Source organism: Trichosurus vulpecula, chromosome 6, assembly GCF_011100635.1.
Source record: "Trichosurus vulpecula isolate mTriVul1 chromosome 6, mTriVul1.pri, whole genome shotgun sequence".
In the NCBI taxonomy this organism is placed as follows: Eukaryota; Metazoa; Chordata; class Mammalia; order Diprotodontia; family Phalangeridae; genus Trichosurus; species Trichosurus vulpecula.
The window spans coordinates 67,096,175-67,115,183 of record NC_050578.1 but is presented as its reverse complement, the minus strand read 5'-3'; the positions used below and the strand labels follow the sequence as shown (position 1 = coordinate 67,115,183).

The 19,009-nt window shown below is 37.6% G+C and overlaps 1 protein-coding gene across 1 annotated transcript in view; it reads right to left on the bottom strand.

Moving 5' to 3' along the window:
• BANK1 (B cell scaffold protein with ankyrin repeats 1) overlaps nt 1-19,009 on the bottom strand; it is a 368,388-nt gene that overhangs the window by 252,196 nt on the left and 97,183 nt on the right. Inside the window, exon 6 of the mRNA XM_036764957.1 lies at nt 16,775-16,877. Coding sequence (XP_036620852.1) covers nt 16,775-16,877 — 103 coding nt within the window. The remainder of the gene's footprint in view (nt 1-16,774; nt 16,878-19,009) is intronic.

The window sequence follows — 19,009 nt, the reverse complement described above, 5'->3', positions numbered from 1 at the left end:
GAAAACAGGCTGGCTTACATTTGGGAGACTGAAAAACTTTCAACAACCCCATGTTTCTCCATGCATCTTTTAAATTCCAATATTCACTGAGTAGCTAGAAATCTTAGAAAATCATAAACTCTGAAGAATCAAAACTACAGATGTACTGGAGAGTGATAGAACGATGCAGAACTGGCTTAAATAGGCTATAGTTAAATAACAACGATGACTTGTACACAAGAATCAATAGATTAGGAACGTAGGGAAGAGCAAAAGACATCATCATTGATATGTTATCACCAGAAAAAAGAAGTGAGTTGATCATGTGAAGAGAAAGCATGGCATAATTGATAGAACGCCAGACGTGGAGACAGGAAAAATGGGTTTGAATCCAGCTTCAGTCACTTACTAGCTGTTTGACACTGACCAAGTAACAAACTGCCTTAGTTTCCCCATCTAGTGTAGCACTTACTTCACAAAGTTATTGTGAGGATCAAATGAAATAATACACAGAAAGTGCTCTGTAATCCTTAAAATGCTATAATATTATCTATCATTCTCATGTAGTAAGAGTGAATAATGGCAAACAGTCAGTTTGGAATACTGCATTGACATCCACACATTAAAAACAAAGGCATCCAGTATATTGGATAGACTAGACAGATAAAAAGGAGCATTTCACCTGGGGCTCTTGAACTAAAAAAAATCAGTGCATTTCAATATAATTTTTTGGTACTATTATCACTTATATTTGTTTAAAAACATTATTCTGAGACGAGGTCCATAGGTCTTACTGGACTGGGGTAGAGGTTCATGACACAAAAAAAGTAAAGAAACCCCTACTCTATGGAGTATTTATGGAATGCCATGCATAGACAGCAATGAGAAACATGGAAATGGCATGGGGGGATTGTGGCCCATACTACGGAGAGTACCCACCCTGATGAGCTTCCAGATGTAGCAAATGAGGAAACAGCTAGAGTACACATTTTGTGAGTAAAAATTTGTTCGGACAATATCAGACCATGGGAAATCCTGGAAAATCTATCACACAATCCCAGCTTTTCCTTCTGTTCCCACATAAAGCTAAAAAAAAACCCAATATATAGCTAAAAGATTGGGTGGGAACCACAGAGGCTCAGCCCTAAAGTGAACTGGAAAATGGGCCAATTTGTCTTTGTCATCTTTCTACTGTCTCCTATCATTAAAATTTCCCTTTTCACTGCAGGTACACCTTCTCTAATCTTCCTTCTAACCTTTCTATGGCCTCTTCCAATTCTGTATTTTTAAAGGTGACTTCCAAAGACAGAAAAATCGTTCATAGCTAAAAAGAATGATGTACAACAATGGCATTAGAATTAATATGTATGTCTGCATGTCTGTCTGTATGTCTGTATGTCTGTCTGTATGTCTGTCTGTACATATGTATGTATGTATGTATGTATGTATGTATGTATCTATCTATCTATCTATCTACTTGTCTTTTAGCCAAAGGTCCTCTTTGTTACCAAACACATCATGTAGGAAAGCCACTAGTAGGGATAGCCCAGAGAAATTTTATCCTTATATCTTGGAGGAGGTATTATTTTAGAAGTCTGGAACTCAAATCGTCTTTCTTTGGGGGAAAAAATTGGAAGGGAAGAAAACTGACTCATTCATTCATTCATGGAACAAACATTTATTAGGCCTCTACTCAGTCTTAATGCTTACTATGTAATTTTCAGCACTGGGAACAGACTGGTCATATGATGCAATGATACTGTTATAATCATAAATAATATTTATATTTATATACATTTTGTAGTTACAAAGCACTTCAAGCTTTGTCACATCGATAAGCTTTGTATTATTATTTAGAGGGAACAAGGTGGTAAGGTATAAGGGCAAGCAAATTTGGACTTTTTGCTGTTTTTTTTTTTCTTTTGGAGTTCTAGTTTTTCTCAGCACTAAGGCAATCAAGTGCCTTTGATTGAGTCATGCCTTTGATTGAATTAAGAGTCTTTGATGACCTGCTTAAGTCACTAGAAAGCCTAAGTCACATGAGCTTGAGTCACATAAGCCTGGGTCACAAGGATTGTGCTGCCCCCTGACCCTGAAGTAGTGTATATATACTCAGAGGTTAGCATTTTGCTTGGGGCTCACTCATGGGGAGAGTGTTTGTGTGATGTAGCCAGATGAGACTCTGAGTAGCCGTTAAGGAGCCCCCTGGCTTTGAAAACCCAGATGTTGGTGCTTCTCTCTCTGGTAACTATGTATGTATGTAATGGTCAGATAGCTCGAAGTCCTGTTTGTTATTTGTGTTATTGTCTCTGCTTGTAATTCCTGCTCATGATTTCTGTTGGTATTTTCTCTGAACTTTAGGCTGCTGACCTTTTCCACCGAATGAAGTAAATGATGTACACGTTTAATTAAAGTACGATTGTTAAGCCCTTTAAAGTTGCTTTCCTTTGTAAAAGCAGATCAAAGAGCCTATGCTGGCAGCCCTCCTGTGTGCTGGTGTTATTGGCCTTACACCTTCACCGCAGCTGCAAGCAACATTGTTGTTACAAAAAGTGAATAAGGTGCAGGGCCTGGAATCAGGAAGACTTGAATTCATATCTATCCTCAAACACTTACTAGCTATGTGGCCCTAGGAAAGTCACTAAATCTCTGCCTGCCTCAGTTCGCTCAGCTGTATGGTGGGACTAATAAGGTACTTACCTCTCCAGGTTGCTGGGCTTTGAAAATCTTAAAATGCTAATTGGAGGAGGGAATTGAAGAATCATCTAAGGTCAGAGCCAGAGCTAGGCCTTGAACGAAGGTCCTCTGAGAGTTATTTCCACATCAAAATGGTGCCTCTCCAAGTGAAAGATTGTCTCTAAGACCCTTTCTAAACTCTATTAAACAACACCTTAAATGAGTTCTTATTATGTATTTCTTAAGTGCCTATTATGTGCTTAGCAGTGTGTGTAAAAGGATAATATGATTATATTTCAGTAGTTGAAAGTCCTGTCAACACATTCAAGTATTACCTATGACAACTAGCTTATTATTTTAAGCAGAGATTTAGAGCTCATGGGCATCCATGTATGCAGTGGATAGGGCACAAGGCCTAGCTGGAGACAGGAGGACTTATTTTCCTGAATTCAGATGTGGCCTCAGATATTTACTAGCTGTGTGACCCAGGGCAAGTCACTTAACCTAGTTTGCCTCAGTTTGAAAGAAACATAAGAAAACTGAGGCAAATAGGGGTAAGTGACTTTCTCAAGATCACACAGCATGTCAGTGTGAGGCCAGATTTGAACTCAGGAAGATGTCTTCCCAATTTCAGCCTTGTTGAACCATCTATCTACCTCAGACATGAGGTAGGCTCTATTCTTGTTTTCCATTTTATGGATTAGGAAAATGAGGTAAAGGAAGGTTAAGAGACTTGCCCAGGGTCATATGGCTAATGAATTTTTGAGACAAGATTTGAACTCAGGACTTTCTTACTTCTAGTCCCCCAATAGCCACCAGATTATTATATACTGATTTTACAATTGTATTCCATAACCAAAAAGGAGGCAAGGACTGAATAAAATACACTTGGTTTGGAATTATTTTTGCCAGTGCTCAAAATAGAAGTGAATGTTTCCTCGTATGGAAAAGGAAATATGATTTATCAAAATATTTAGAATGTTAGCAATACATATTTTTAAAAATATCATTGAAATGTACAGGCACCTTAATTACAGAGAAAATAAATTAATGTACTATTTACATTTTAGGGGGTAAAACATAATCCTAAAGGTTTTCTTTTTGGGCACATTGAATGCAATTATTGACATGAAAAATAAAATGAACACGTAGCTTAGATAGAGATCACCTCAGTTTTATTTCACGTAACATATGAACCAGATGAATAAATTTTATATTAATTGGGGCCACATAAATAGATATCAAGAACCAAGATATACAAGTGGCAATGAGACAGAGAGAGGGTATGTTTGTGTGTTAGTGTGTGTGTGTGTGTGTTTCTGTGTGAAAGAGAGAGATAGAGAGAAAGATAGAGAGAGGGAGAGAGACAGAGAGACAGAGATAGACAGGCAGAGACAGAGAGAGAGACAGAGACAGAAACAGAGAGACAGAGACAGACAGAGAGAGAGACAGAGATCTACTTGAAACTTTAGCATCCTCCAAAGGTGCTAATGCCAATACCTATTTGTAAACCATTTTAGGAGCAAATATAAGTTGCACTGTTGGACTGAAAATATTTTGACAAGAGCTCTGGATCCAAAGTGACATTCATCATCAAGACAGCAAATCATATCTGTTAAGATAGAAACTAAATTTTGGCTCTCAATAACGGGGATAGATAATGGGGCCCTCAGATCATGCGCTACAAATCATCAATTTCCCATGTCATGTGATGTAGATATTTGTTCCCCTCCTCTCTTGACACCCTCAAGTTCTTTGAAATAAATTAAGTTATTCTAAGACTCAGTTTTCTACTTGTTTAAATCTTGTAATGAATGGGAGTTGTGGGGACAAATAATTTGAATATTGTTTGTAGCTCACACATTTCAAAATATGCATGTTAGTATTTCCCCGCTAAGAAAAAGCTCAACTACTAATCAATACATTTCTTCCTAAAGGGCCAAAAGTGAAGGATCTTAATTCATTTCCTTAAGAAAGACAAGGTACTCAATGCACCTTGAGCAATACGTCTTTTAGAAATGATATTTAGACCAAATAGGTGCATTTCTCATTACTTTTTCATGGAATTAACGAGGTTCACTTTGATAAGTGAGTGTAATGAGCATTCAGAAATTCTTTTTTACATTCAAGCACAACTCCCATGGGCTATAGTTATGGTACTTTTTTCCAGGTCTCAGAAACTTTTGTTGGGAATTTCCTGCTCTAGGAATGGTGCCTACTGCAGACTCCACATTCTTCACCTCAGTTGGCTCCTACCTCAGGCTTCTCCAGGCCTTCTGGGCTGGACAGCGGAGGCATAAAGTCTTCTGGAGCTAAGGCAGGAAATTGCTTCAACTATCAAAGTATATTTGAACCTCATGGTGATATCTGATCAAGTGTTCCTGCCCACATTCCATCATGTTTTCTTCCCCAGGGCCAGCTTGGGGTTGTTGCTTGAGCTCCCTAACCCTTGGATACTATGTTTTCTTGCTTTAGATTTATCTATGCGGCTTTTAGGGTAGCTAGAGGGTGCAGTGGACAGAGGAGTGAGACCCAGAGTCTCGAAGACCTGAGTTTAAATATGGCCTCAGACACTAATTAGTTACGTGACCTTGGGCAAGTCACTTTTAACCTTGCTTGCCTCAGTTCCTCATCTGTAAAAAATGAGGTGGGGAAGGAAATGGCAAAGCATTTCAAGGCCATTTTTTTAAAGCTCAAATAATTTTACTTCATCACACAGCAACATTCCATATCTGACATGGGGCACTCCTCCCTCCTTCCACTTTCTGCATTTTTGGAAGACTTTCCAAACTAGTTTAGAAATTCTGTTGGGGGAGGGGGGGCAAGGCAAGATGGTGGCTGGAAAGCAGGGACTTGCCTAGGGCTTTCCCCCAGGACCCTCCAAACATCAATAAAATGACTCTGAACAAATTCTAGAACTGTGGAACCCACAAATAGCAGAGGGAAGCAGGGCTCCAGCCCAGGACAGCCTGGATGATCCCCGGGTAAGGTCTATCTCACTGTGCTGGGAGCAGAGCAGAGCAGAGCCCAGCATGGGCTGTGCCCAGACCAACCAGACTGGGAGCAGGTGAACAGGCCCTAGCACCCTGAATCAGTGAGCCATGGCAGTTACCAGATTTCTCAACCCACAAACACCAAAGATAACAGAGAAGGTTAGTGGGAAAAAAAAAAAAAAAACTGCGGGGACAGAGCGAAAGGAGTCTGCAGTTGGCTACCACCCTGGGAGCAGTGGAGGTGGGTGCAGCTACAGAACTAGAGCTGCAGCTGCTCCCTGCCAGAGTCCTAGCTGGTGGGAGGAAATAAGTGGCAGACCAGAGCAGGAGTGCAGAGCCTGCTCAGATCTGAGTCACCGTCTGGGTTGGCAGTTCTTGAGGGAGGAGGAGTGCTAGTGTGGCAGAGCTTGCTGTGGAGAAATAGCTCTGAAAACAACAGTGCAGCCCCTAAAGCTTGGAACAAAGTACTCTCTACTCTACAAGCAGTCATACACTGAGAAAAAGCTCAAGTGTCAAGCAGTTGGCTGGAATATGGCCAGGCAGTGAAAACAGACTGAGATTCAGACTCAGACTTTGGAATCTTTCTTTGGTGACAAAGAAGACCAAAACATACAGCCACAAGAAGTCAAAAAAGTCAAAGAGGCTACATCAAAAGCCTCCAAGAGAAACATGAACTGGTCTCAGGCCATGGAAGAGCTCAGAAAGGATTTGGAAAAGTGGGTCAGAGAAGCGGAGGAAAAATTGGGAAGAGAAATGAGAGTGATGCAAGAAAACCATTAAAAACAAGTCAATAACTTGCTAAAGGAGACCCAAAAAATACTGAAGAAAATAACACCTTAAAAATAGACTAAATCAAATGGCAAAAGAGCTCCTAAAAGCCAATGAGGAGAAGAATGCCTTGAAAGGCAGAATTAGGCAAATGGAAAAGGAGGTCCAAAAGACCACTCAAGAAAATACTACCTTAAAAATTAGATTGGAGCAATTGGAAGCTAGTGACTTTATAAGAAATCAAGATATTATAAGACAGAACCAAAGGGATGAAAAAAATGCAATAAAATGTGAAGCATCTCATTGGAAAAACTACTGACCTGGAAAACAGATGCAGGAGACATAATTTAAAAATTATTGGACTACCTGAAAGCCACAATCAAAAAAAGAGCCTAGATACCATCTTTCAAGAAATTATCAAGGAAAACTGCCCTGATATTCTAGAGGGTAAAATAAAAATTGAAAGAATGCACCGATTGCCTCCTGAAAAAGATCCCAAAAAGAAAACTCCTAGGAATATTGCTGCCAAATTCCAGAGTTCCCATGTCAAGGAGAAAATACTTCAAGCAGCCAGAAAGAAACTGAGTATTGTGGAAACACAATGAGGATAACACAAGATCTAGCAACTTCTACATTAAGGGATCAAAGAGCTTGGAATATGATATTTCAGAGGTCAATGGATCTAGCATTAAAACCAAGAATCACCTACCCAGCAAAACTGAGTATAATACCCCCAGCAAAATATGGGTTTTCCATAAAATAGAGGACTTTCAAGCTTTCTCAGTGAAAAGATGAGAGTTGAATAGAAAATTTGACTTTGAAAGACAAGAATCAAGAGAAGCATGAAAAGGCAAACAAGTCAAAGAATAAGAAAAAGAAATTGCAAGGGACTTACTAAAGTTGAACTGTTTTGTTTACATTCCTACATGGAAAGATGATGTGTAATTTTGGGATCTCAGTATTAGGGTAGCTGAAGGAAATATACATACATACATATACACATACATATACATATATATACACACATACATACATAAACACATATATGTGTATATATACACATATGTACATACATATATACACACATATATGTACATATATACACACACACACACACACACACACATACACACATACATACGTAGATATATATATAGACAGAGGGCACAGGGTGAGTTAAATATGAAGGGATGATACCTAAAAAGTAAAATCAAAGTAATGGATAAGAGAGGAATATATTGAGAGAGGGAGAAAGGGAGAGATACAATGGGGTAAATTATCTCACATAAAAGTGGCAAGAAAAAGCAATTCTGTTAGGAGGGAACAGGGGGCAGGTGAGGGGAAATGAGTGAATCTTGCTCTCATCAGATTTGACTTGAGGAGGGAATAACATACACACTCAATTGGTTATCTTACCCCACAGGAAAGAAGGAGGAAGGAAATAAAAAGGGGGAATGATAGAAGGGAGGGCAGATGGGAGAGGAGGTAATCAAAAGCAAATACTTTTGAAATGGACAAGTTCAAGGGAAAAAAACTGGATAAAGAAGGTTAGGTTAGGAAGGAGCAAAATATAGTTAGTCTTTCACAACATGAGTATTGTGGAAGGGTTTTGCATAATGTTAGTGGCCTATGTTGACTTGCTTGCCTTCTTAGGGAGGGTGGGTGGGGATGGAAGAGGGGAGAGAATTTGGAATTCAAAGTTTTAAAAGCAGAAATTAAAAAAAAGTTTTTGCATGCAACTAGGAAATAAGATATACAGGTAATGGGGCATAGAAATCTATCTTGCCCTATAAGAAAGTGACAGAAGGGAGGGCTGACTGGGGAACAGGGCAATCAGAATATACGCCATCTTGGAGTAGGGGAAGGGTAGAAATGGGGAAAAAATTTGTAATTTAAACTCTTGTGAAAATCAGTGCTGAAAACTAAAAATATTAAATAAATAAATAAGAAATTCTATTGGGATCAATGAAAGGGAAGGATATAAATGAAAGGGCTGAATTGTTCAGCTTTCTCTTGCCGTTTTGGTATTTGCAGCCTGAATTCCATGGTCAACTATTTCAAAAATGCTCTAACATCCTGGAATTTCTTTCTTTCTTGACAACCAACCAATGATGGCAACTTATACCTCAGCAGAAAAAATAGCTTAGATATAAGCAGAGGTCACAAAGAGATGAACGTGCCTGAAATGATTGAAGAACAATAAAAAAACGTGGCTTTTAGGGCATTGGCTTGAGTATGTACAAGGAAACTGAAGCCCAGAGCAATTAAATGGCCCAAGGTCACAGTAAGTTTATGATACGATGAGGGTAGGACATTAGTCACTTAACATCAGGTCAATGCTCTTTATTATTTGGCAGAAATATTTGTGAGGGGTAAATAAATTGTCAATTTATTGTGTTGACTATGATGTATTCTGTACCAGCCTGCTCTGATAGAGTGTAAGCACCTTAAATGCAAGGACTAGTTTTTGTTTTCAGTTTCTGCTCAGTTCTTTGAATATGGTAGAAACTCAATAAATACTTGCTAGATTTTAATTAATTCAATTTCCCATTCCTCTTCAGTATTTGCTAAAGTACTTTGTTCTAACCCACCTCTTGGCTATTCTCATTGGTTGAGGAACAGTCTGCCCCGATTTTTTTCCTATAGATTTTTCTTTGTTTGTGACAACCTTGAGTCATACCACTAAAATTAACATAAAAGGGAAAAGCAGCTTCATAAACCCTTATGTGAGAGCTTGAGATGTTAGCTGAAGTTGTGAGGGTCACTTAGCAGTCATATGACATAGAACATTTAATTTCTGGGCTTCTGTTTCCTTATCTTTAAAATGTGAAGGTTCATTCATTCATTCAGGTGGCTAGATGGCTCAATGGATAGAGCGCTGGGCCTGGAGTCAGGAAGATATGAGTTCAAATGTGGCCTCAGACACTTACTAGCTTACTAATGAGTCTGGGCAAATCACTTGACCTCTGTTTGCCCTAATGAACAGGAGAAGGAAATGGCAAATCACTCTAGTATTCTTAACAAGAAAACCTCATGGAAAGTATAGTTCATGGGGTCACAAAGAGTCAGACAAGACTGAAGAACTGCAGAACAAAATTCATTCCTTCACCAAGCATTTACCAGACACCTACTATGTTCAAAGCATTAAGGTAGTAGGCATAGGAGATAGCATTGTCAATATGCTAGGCACTAAAGAAAAGTTGACCATAATTCAGGGCCCACCTTCTACGAGGTTTCACTCTAAATTAGTGTCAAACTCAAATAGAAATGAAGCCTGTAATAAGGATCCTTGTAGGCCACATATTGACTTAGTTTTAAAATATATCTGTATTTTATTTACTTTGTTAAAAATTTCCCACCTACAGGCCACGTTTGCCTGTTCTCTGAACTGCCATTTCACATACCTTAAGCTGTAGCTTAAAATTATGCTACTGAATCATAGTCAGTAGGATATAACATTCTTCATATTATTCCTCTAGTAGTGATGACATTCATTTCTTCATTATTGATCCTCTTGCCTACTTAGAATCATAATATCATGTTTTTAGAATGGGAAGCCCCTTTAATGATCCTCTTGTCCAACAATCTCACTTTATGGATGAGGAAACTGAGGCTCAACATAGTTGAGTTATTTGCCCAACAGCAAGGCTGATAAATTGCAAAGCCTGGATTTGTCCACTGACTCCAAATCCCATGCTCTTTCCCCTGTCATATGCTTCCACCCAGAGCTAAGAATACAATCTTAGTTAGCAATTGACCATTATTTGCTCTGCCTGAAACTAACTGATACCAGTAGGGAATCAAATCTATAATGTTAACTTTGGTAATAATATACTCTAGTAAATTGTCCCTTCTGTTTAGGAGATTTCTTTCATTAGCTGGGCTTTTAGAAGGTTTTGAAAGGGAGTGCGTGGGGTGAATACAGGAGAAGGAGCCTACACTGGCACATAGGATATATCACAGCAGGGATGGGATTTACAGAAGTCAGATGTTAGGGAAGGGCAAGTCCCTTTGTAGAAGTTGCTTCAGAATTATATGCTACAGTTCTCTTTCTGGATCTTATTTTGCCCTTTGTGTTAAAAACTGAACTGAATGAATGTTTTGAATTCAATTAAAGGCTATAGATTAGTTTATTCTCAAAGAAAGCACTTTATTATTATTATTAACTCTAAAGAAGTACTTAAAGTTTTGCATGGCAAGCAACTAAAATAAAAGTATAACAAATACTAGAAAAAATGAAGACATGACAGTGTTCACCAACTTATTAGGAAAATTCAACTAAGATATTTGCATTTTTTCACTTTCTGCCATCTTGCTTGCTAGAAATGTAAATATGCATATATATTTAAAGTGTGTAGATATATAGACAAAGAAGTAGGTATTTCATGTATTATAAATGAAATTGCAAAGAAAAGAAACTGCTGAGCCCATCTGAAAAGGATTAAGGAAAAAAAACACCAAGATATAGGAGGCAGTCGTGTGTTTCAAGTGGAATAGAATGTTCCACTGTATGGGTTGTCAAGCCATCATGGTCCGTAGGGACATATTAACTGGCTATCAAGAGGGTAACACTGTCATATAACCAATCTCCCCACAATCCTTCTTGCACAAGTGGCCATGGAGTCCCTTCAGCTAGTAAATGAGGGTTGGGAGAAAAAAACAATGTGTGAAACCAGGCTATATGATATTTGGAACTGTGCTTGGCTTATTCCTTGCAGAAATCACATTTTAAACTCTGTCATGTTTTCTTTGAAGGTTTTTCAAAAACATATCAAATTTTTGACTGTGAACTACCTATCCTGCCTTCAACTAATCCCATCATCCTAGCACTATAAACCCTATTAAACTCCATCAACAATTCAAATTAGGTATGTCAAAAATATAATGTCTCATCTTCTTGCATGACTTCCCATGTGGCTGACTTTCCTCTCACATTAAATAATGTTTCATAATGATAGTCAACAATTATAAGTGCTTTACAAGCTTCATTTGGCCCGCACAACAACCCTGGGAATTTTGAACTATTAATATGTTTATCCTCACTTTATAGATAATGAGACTAAGGCTAAGTGATATATTTGTGACTGCACAGCTAGTAAATGTTAAAGATAAGATTACAGTCCAGCTCTTTCCAGTGCTCAAGGCCAACAGTCTTTACCCCATTCTGCAGAGCTATATTGCTAACCTCCCAGGCCAGAAAACTAAGTTAAAACTGTCTTTTGGTCCTTACTTCCAGGACTAAATCTTACATAACAATCTTACCATTTTTCTTCCTATCCTCTTTCAAATCTACCCCTTCCACTCTATCTTGACAATCAAGCCCTTAGTCAAAGCCTTGTTAAAAACTTCTCACTCAGACCTCTGACATTCAAAAACTCTAATTGAGATGAAGTATTAGATTAAAAAGTCACTTCAGGGGGAGGAGCCAAGATGGCAGCTGGAAAGCAGGGACTAGTGTGAGCTCCCCACCAAGTCCCTCAAAAAACCTATAAAAATGGCTCTGAACCAATTCTAGAACTGCAGAACGCACAAAAGAGTGGAGGGAAGCAAGGCTCTAGCCCAGCACAGGCTGGATGGTCTCTGGGTAAGGTCTATCACACACCTAGCTGTGAGCTGGGAGTAGAGCAGAGCTGAGCAGAGCCCAGCGTGGGCCACGAAGACCAACCAGACCAAGAGCTGGGGGGAGTGGGCCCTAGCGCCCTGAATCAGTGAGCTGCAGCAGTTACCAGATTTCCCAACCCACAAACAAGAAAGACAATAGAGAATGTTAGTGGGAAAAGCTGCTGGGGACAGGGTGATAGAGTTCCCTGTTCAGCCACTGCCCCAGGGGCAATGGAGGTGGGACAGCTGTAGAACTACAGCTGCAGTTGCTTCTGGCTCCAGGCCCACCTGGTGGGAGGAATTAAGTGGCTGATCAGAGCAGGAGTGCAGAGCCTGCTGAAGAGCTAAATCCAGTCCAGGTTGGGGGTTTTTGGGGAAGGAGGAGTGCTGGTGTGGCAGATCTGGCTATAATAGCTCTGAAATCAACAACACACCCCCCAAGCTTGGAACAAAGTACTCTTTACTCTATAAGCATTCATATCCCACTGAAAAACTCAAGGATCAAGTAAGTAGGCTGGGAACATGGCCAGCCACCAAAAACACACCCAGATTCAGTCTCAGACTTTGGAATCTTTCTTCGGTGACAAAGAAGACCAAAACATACAGCCAGGAGAAGTCAACAAAGTCAAAAACCCTACAACAAAAGCCTACAAGAAAAACATGAGCTGGTCTCAGCCCATGGAAGAGCTCAAAAAGGATTTGGAAAAGCAAGTTAGAGAAGTAGAGGAAAAATTGGGAAGAGAAATGAGAAGGATGCAAGAAAACCATGAAAAACAAGTCAATGACTTGCTAAAGGAGACCCAAAAATACTGAAGAATATACTGAAGAAAACAACACCTTAAAAAATAGACTAACTCAAATGGCAAAGGAACTCCAAAAAGCCAATGAGGAGAAGAATGCCTTGAAAGGCAGAATTACCAAAATGGAAAAGGAGGTTCAAAAGACCACTGAAGACAATACTACCTTAAAAATTAGGTTGGAGCAAGTGGAAACTAGTGACTTGATGAGAAATCAAGATATTATAAAACAGAGCCAAAGGAATGAAAAAGTGGAAGACAATGTGAAATATCTCATTGGAAAAACCACTGACCTAGAAAATAGATCCAGGAGAGATAATTTAAAAATTATTGGACTACCTGAAAGCCATGATCAAAAAAAGAGCCTAGATATCATCTTTCAAGAAATTATCAAGGAGAACTTCCCTGATATTCTAGAGCCACAGGGCAAAATAGAAATTGAAAGAATCCACCAATTGCCTCCTCAAATAGATCCCAAAAAGAAATCTCCTAGGAATATTGTCGTCAAATTCCAGCTCCCAGATCAAGGAGAAAATACTGCAAGCAGCCAGAAAGAAACAATACAAGTATTGTGGAAACATAATCAGAATAATACAAGATCTAGTGGCTTCTACATTAAGACATCGAAGGGCTTGGAATACAATATTCTGGAGGTCAGTGGAGCTAGGATTAAAACCAAGAATCACCTACCCAACAAAACTGAGTATCATGCTCCAAGGCAAAGTATGGATTTTTAATAAAATAGAGGACTTTCAAGCTTTCTCAGTGAAAAGACCAGAGCTGAATAGAAAATTTGACTTTCAAACACAAGAATCAAGAGAAACATGAAAAGGTAATGAAGGAAAAGAATAAGGAAAAGAAATTGCAAAGGACTTATTAAAGTTGAACTGTTTGGTTTACATTCCTACATGGAAAAATGATGTGTATGATTCATGAGACCTCAGTATCAGGGTAGCTGAAGGGAATATGCATGTGTATACACACACACACACACACACACACACATATATATGTGTGTGTGTATGTATGTATGTATGTATATATGTATATATATACACACATACACACACACACACACACACACACACACATATATATATATATATATATATATATATATATGGAGAGAGAGAGAGAGAGAGAGAGAGAGAGAGAGAGAGAGAGAGAGAGAGGCACAGGGTGAGTTGAAGATGAAGGGATGATATCTAAAAGAAATAAAATCAAATTAAGGGATGAGAGAGGAATATATTGAGAGAGAGAGAGAGAAAGGGAGAGATACAATGGGGTAAATTATCTCACATAAAAGTGGCAAGAAAAAGTAGTTCTGTAGGAAGAGAAGAGGAGTCAGGTGAGGGGTAATGAGTGAAACTTGCTCTCATCAGATTCAATCTGAGGAGGGAATACCATGCACACTCAATTGGGTATCTTACCCCACAGGAAAGAAGAAGGAAGAAGATAAAAAAGGGAGGATGATAGAAGGGAGGGCAGATGGGAGAGGATGTAATCAAAAACAAACACTTTCAAAAAGGGACAGGGTCAAAGGAGAAAATTGGATAAAGGGGGATAGGTTAGGAAGGAGCAAAATATAGTTAGTCTTTCACAACATGAGTATTGTGGAAGGGTTTTACATAATGATATGCATGTGGCCTATGTTGAATTGCTTGACTTCTTAGGGAGGGTGGGTGGAAAGGGAAGAGGGGAGAGAATTTTGAACTCAAAGTTTTAAAAACAGACGTTCAAAAACAAAAAAAAATAGTTTTTGTATGCAACTAGAAAATAAGATACACAGACAATGGGCTGTAGAAATTTATCTTGCCCTACAAGAAAGGAAGGGAAAAGGGGATGGGAGGGGAGTGGGGTGACAGAAGGGAGGGCTGACTGGGGAACAGGGCAACCAGAATATATGCCATCATGGAGTGGGGGGGAGGGTATAAATGGGGAGAGAATTTGTAACTCAAAGTCTTGTGAAAATCAATGCTGCAAACTAAATATGTTAAATAAATTAAATAAACTAAAAAAAGAAAAGAAAAGTCACTTCAGAAACCCTCATTTTATTTCATAAATTAAAAGTGAAAAAGTAAAATAAAAAACCCAACAGATAGGAGGCAAGTGCTGCCATCCACAATAAGATTTATTAAATTTTTATTCTGGCATTTAAGTGGCACTCTGAAAGACTTCTAAATAATTGAGGCTTAGACTTTTACTTCTCAAATATTTTAAAAATTATTTTTATGTAATCTTTTTACAAAGGTTTTATAAGGTAGATAGTTTGTGCAGCAGACAGAGTGCTGATGTTGGAGCCAAGAGTTTGAATCTTCCTTCAGACATTTACTAGATGTGGGGGCAAGTCATTTACATTCTCCAGTGTACTTTGTGTGTGTCTGCCCACTTTTCCTACTGACACTGTTATTTGAGGGGGGAGGTGTTTTATAGCTGTTGTTCTTACAGTGTTATCCCAGCAAATGTATTGGTGTACTCTGAATGACTGTTAAAGGTAAAGACATTTGAAGGGGCTTTTGAGCTATTGTTTTAGGAGTTCATACATTCCAGCTTCCCATCCTTGTTTGAAAGGATTCAACCTCCCAATGCAAATTGGGGGGAATGGCTATTATAAATACTCATATTAACTAGAAGGGGCATATGAAGAAAGATGCTATCTGCACCCAGAGAGAACTCATAAATAGAAGTATGCATAGAATAATTTTACATATATACATACATACATACATATACACACATACACACATATCGTCTAATGATAGCCATCTCTAGGGCAAAAGAGTAGGGAAAAAAAGGTGGGGAAAGAAATTTACATATTAACTTTATTATATATTTAAAAGGAATAGTGAGTTGCACATGACAGATTTGTAGTTTCATATGCAATTATCTTTTTTATTATAGCATGTTATGTCAATGCTTGTTTTATTCCATAAATTAAAATGAACAAATAATTTTTAAAAGCACATTGAACATAGAAATATGAAGATTTTTTTGCCCTTTTGCCTAGTCTTTTTATATCTAAAAGGTTATTGAGGTTTTTTTTTAGGGGGGGCAGTGATGAACTGTTTTTCTCTTTTTTATTCTTTGTAATAAAGGAAAGTTCTTTGGGAGAGGATATAGAGTGGGTCCTACTGAGAAACATAGGTGATATAAAAACAATAAGATACCAATGAAAATTTGTAGGGCAAAAAATAAATAAAGAGTACCTTACGCTACTATTGGTTTTCAAATAAACTGCAGAGGTATCACTTTCCCCCCACAAACTCTCTCACACTGAGAATGCTATTTGTCTCAACTGATCCGTCCAACTGAACACAACTGAACAACATTTTCTGGGAACCTCCGCATATCAAATTTTCTATTTCAAAGTAGAATCTTGCCATTTCCTAACCAATTGGTACCACCTTGTCTGTGATGTCAGGGATTAAACCGAACTCACTTCAGCAAGATTGATCCCAGAATAATCATGATTCCTGGACTCAGCCAGCTGCTCTGAGCTCAAATAAGGCTCAAAATTTCATTCTAGTTCTTTGCTTTAGAAATGAATTGAAACTTATGTTCCTTTTACCACTTAACAAAATTTCTTCCAAGCACCTAATAAGAAAGTGGAGAATTTTTTTTTGTAGTTAAAATATCTTATTAATTCTAGGTGACCAGACTTAAAAATAGTGGAAAAAGAAATGGAAAAAGGAGATAAAAAAGGAAAACAATACTTGACAAATGTCCAAAAATTGAAGATTCATGATTTATTGAAGCATAAAGCTAAAGTAGTGTGACTAGAATATCAAATAACACATGATGGAAAGCTAAGTAAAGGGAAAGACAATGACAACAATATTATTGCATATAGGGCATAGCATTCTGGATCTTCAATCTTGCCTTTAATACATCCTACCCTGTAGATAAATGGGTAAAGTAGGAACACAAAAATCTCCAACATTTTAGGTGAAAAGTACTCACTTTCTTGATGGTGCATTTCTTGTTGGAGATTTCTAAGATCATAATGTGGTATCTCAGCTTTGAATATGGAGGTGAGAATATTATCAAATTCTTCTAATGAGGCCTGTTTCAAACAAGTATGGGAAGAAGGGTAATAAATATTATGATTCCTTGGAAATGAATTCATCTTCATTGCAATACAACTTTAATTTATTAAATAGAATTCTACAACTTTTAGTAATAGTAAATTATTTATAACCTGCTAACATCACATAATATTACTTACATAATATTTAAAGGATACTAATACACCTTTTTGAAGTAATTCTGAAAGATACATTAGTCTTTCATCGCATTAATTCATTAAAATTTCATTAAGCATTTGTTGCACGCAAGTGCTTTGCAAAGATTTTGCAAGATGCAAAATTTATTAAAAAAAATAGTTCCTGAGCTCATTGAACATTCAGTCTCACAGCCACACATATTGATAATTTAAATGCATGAAATTACATAATTACATTCTACAAGATTGCCAAACTTACTGGTGTGAAAAGTATATAATTTTATTAATATCCCACCCCTAAAAAGAGAGGTAAGGCAGAGGAGGAGAATGTTATATGCATTTTTAAATGAAATTAACAATTTCACTATTAGTTTTACTTTATTATTTTATTTTCTTATAAGAGATTTCTCACAAAGTGGGAGAAATATATAAATGTTTGTAATATAAAAATAAGATACATCAACAAAACTCTTTTTAAAATCACATGATAATTTGATTAGAAATGTGCGAAAAATATATCATGAGAACTCCAAGAAGAAAGTAAAAGTAATTCCCAACCTGGAGGGATGAGGGAAGAATTCATGATACAGATACAATTGATATTGTCCAATAATTAAAATCAGGGAAAAACTGGACAGAAGAAGAATGGAATTTTATTATTACCTGATAATTTTTTCTAATATTTAATAACTATGAGAGATAAATGCCCTCAGAAAATCATGATAATATTGTAGATTACATCAAGAGATACTGTAAAAGTAAATACAGCTGTTGTAGGTTACTCATTTTTCAGTCATGTCCAAATCATCATGACCTCTTTGTGGTGTTTTTTTTTTTTTTTGGCAAAAATACTGAAGTAGTTTGCCATTTCCTGCTCCAGCTCATTTTACAGATGAAGAAACTGAGGCAAATAAGGTGAAGGGACTTGCCCAGAATCACAAAACTATTAAGTGTCTGAGGCCAAATTTTACTTACTGCAGGCCTGACACTCTATCCACTATGCCACCTAGTTTCTGTAAGCAACAAGGTAGATTGTTTTAAAGTACAAATTTTGGAAGTTGATGCCTTTTTTTAAAATTTATTTTTATTTTTAGTTTACAACAGACAGTTCTACATAATTTTTAGTTCCAGATTTTCTCCCCTCCCTCCCACCTCCCTCTCCAAGATGGCATGGAATCTCATATAACTACCACGAATGACTTCGCATTGAATTAATTTATACACTAGTCAAGTTGCGGAGAAGAATTACGACCAATTGAATGAATAATGAGAAAGAAGAAACAGAACCAAAAAAAAAAAAAAACAACCCAAAAACAAAAACAAAAGAGAAGAGAAAAAGGCAAGCATGAAGTGTGCCTCAATCTGCATTCAAACTTCATGGTTCTTTCTCACGGAATCCATATATCTGTGGTTGTGTACAGTGTTCTCCTGGCTCTCCTCCGCTCACTCAGCATTATGTCGTGTAGGTTTTTCCAGGTTGTTATGAAGTCCATATCATCCCCATTTCTTATGGCACAATAGTATTCCATTACCTTCGTATACCACAGCTTGTTCAGCCATTCCCCAATTGACAGACATGGCCTCTTTGGGTTTATCAAAGAGTAGATTGCTATAGTTGTTGACTTCTCCATCTTGTATTCCTATCTTATTCCACTGATCCACACCTCTGTTTGTTAGCCAGTACCGGGTAGTTTTGATGACTGCTGCTCTATATTACAGTTTAATATCTGGTATGGCTAGGCCACCTTCTCTAGCATGTCTTTTCATTAATACCCTAGATATTCTAGATCTCTTGTTTTTCCAGATGAATTTTGTTATTATTTTGTCCAGCTCAGTGAAATAATTTTTTTGGTAGTTTGATTGGTATGGCACTGAATAGATAGATTAATTTAGGTAAAATTGACATTTTTACTATATTAGGTCCACCTAACCATGAGCAACTGATATTTTTCCATTTACTCAGATCTGACTTT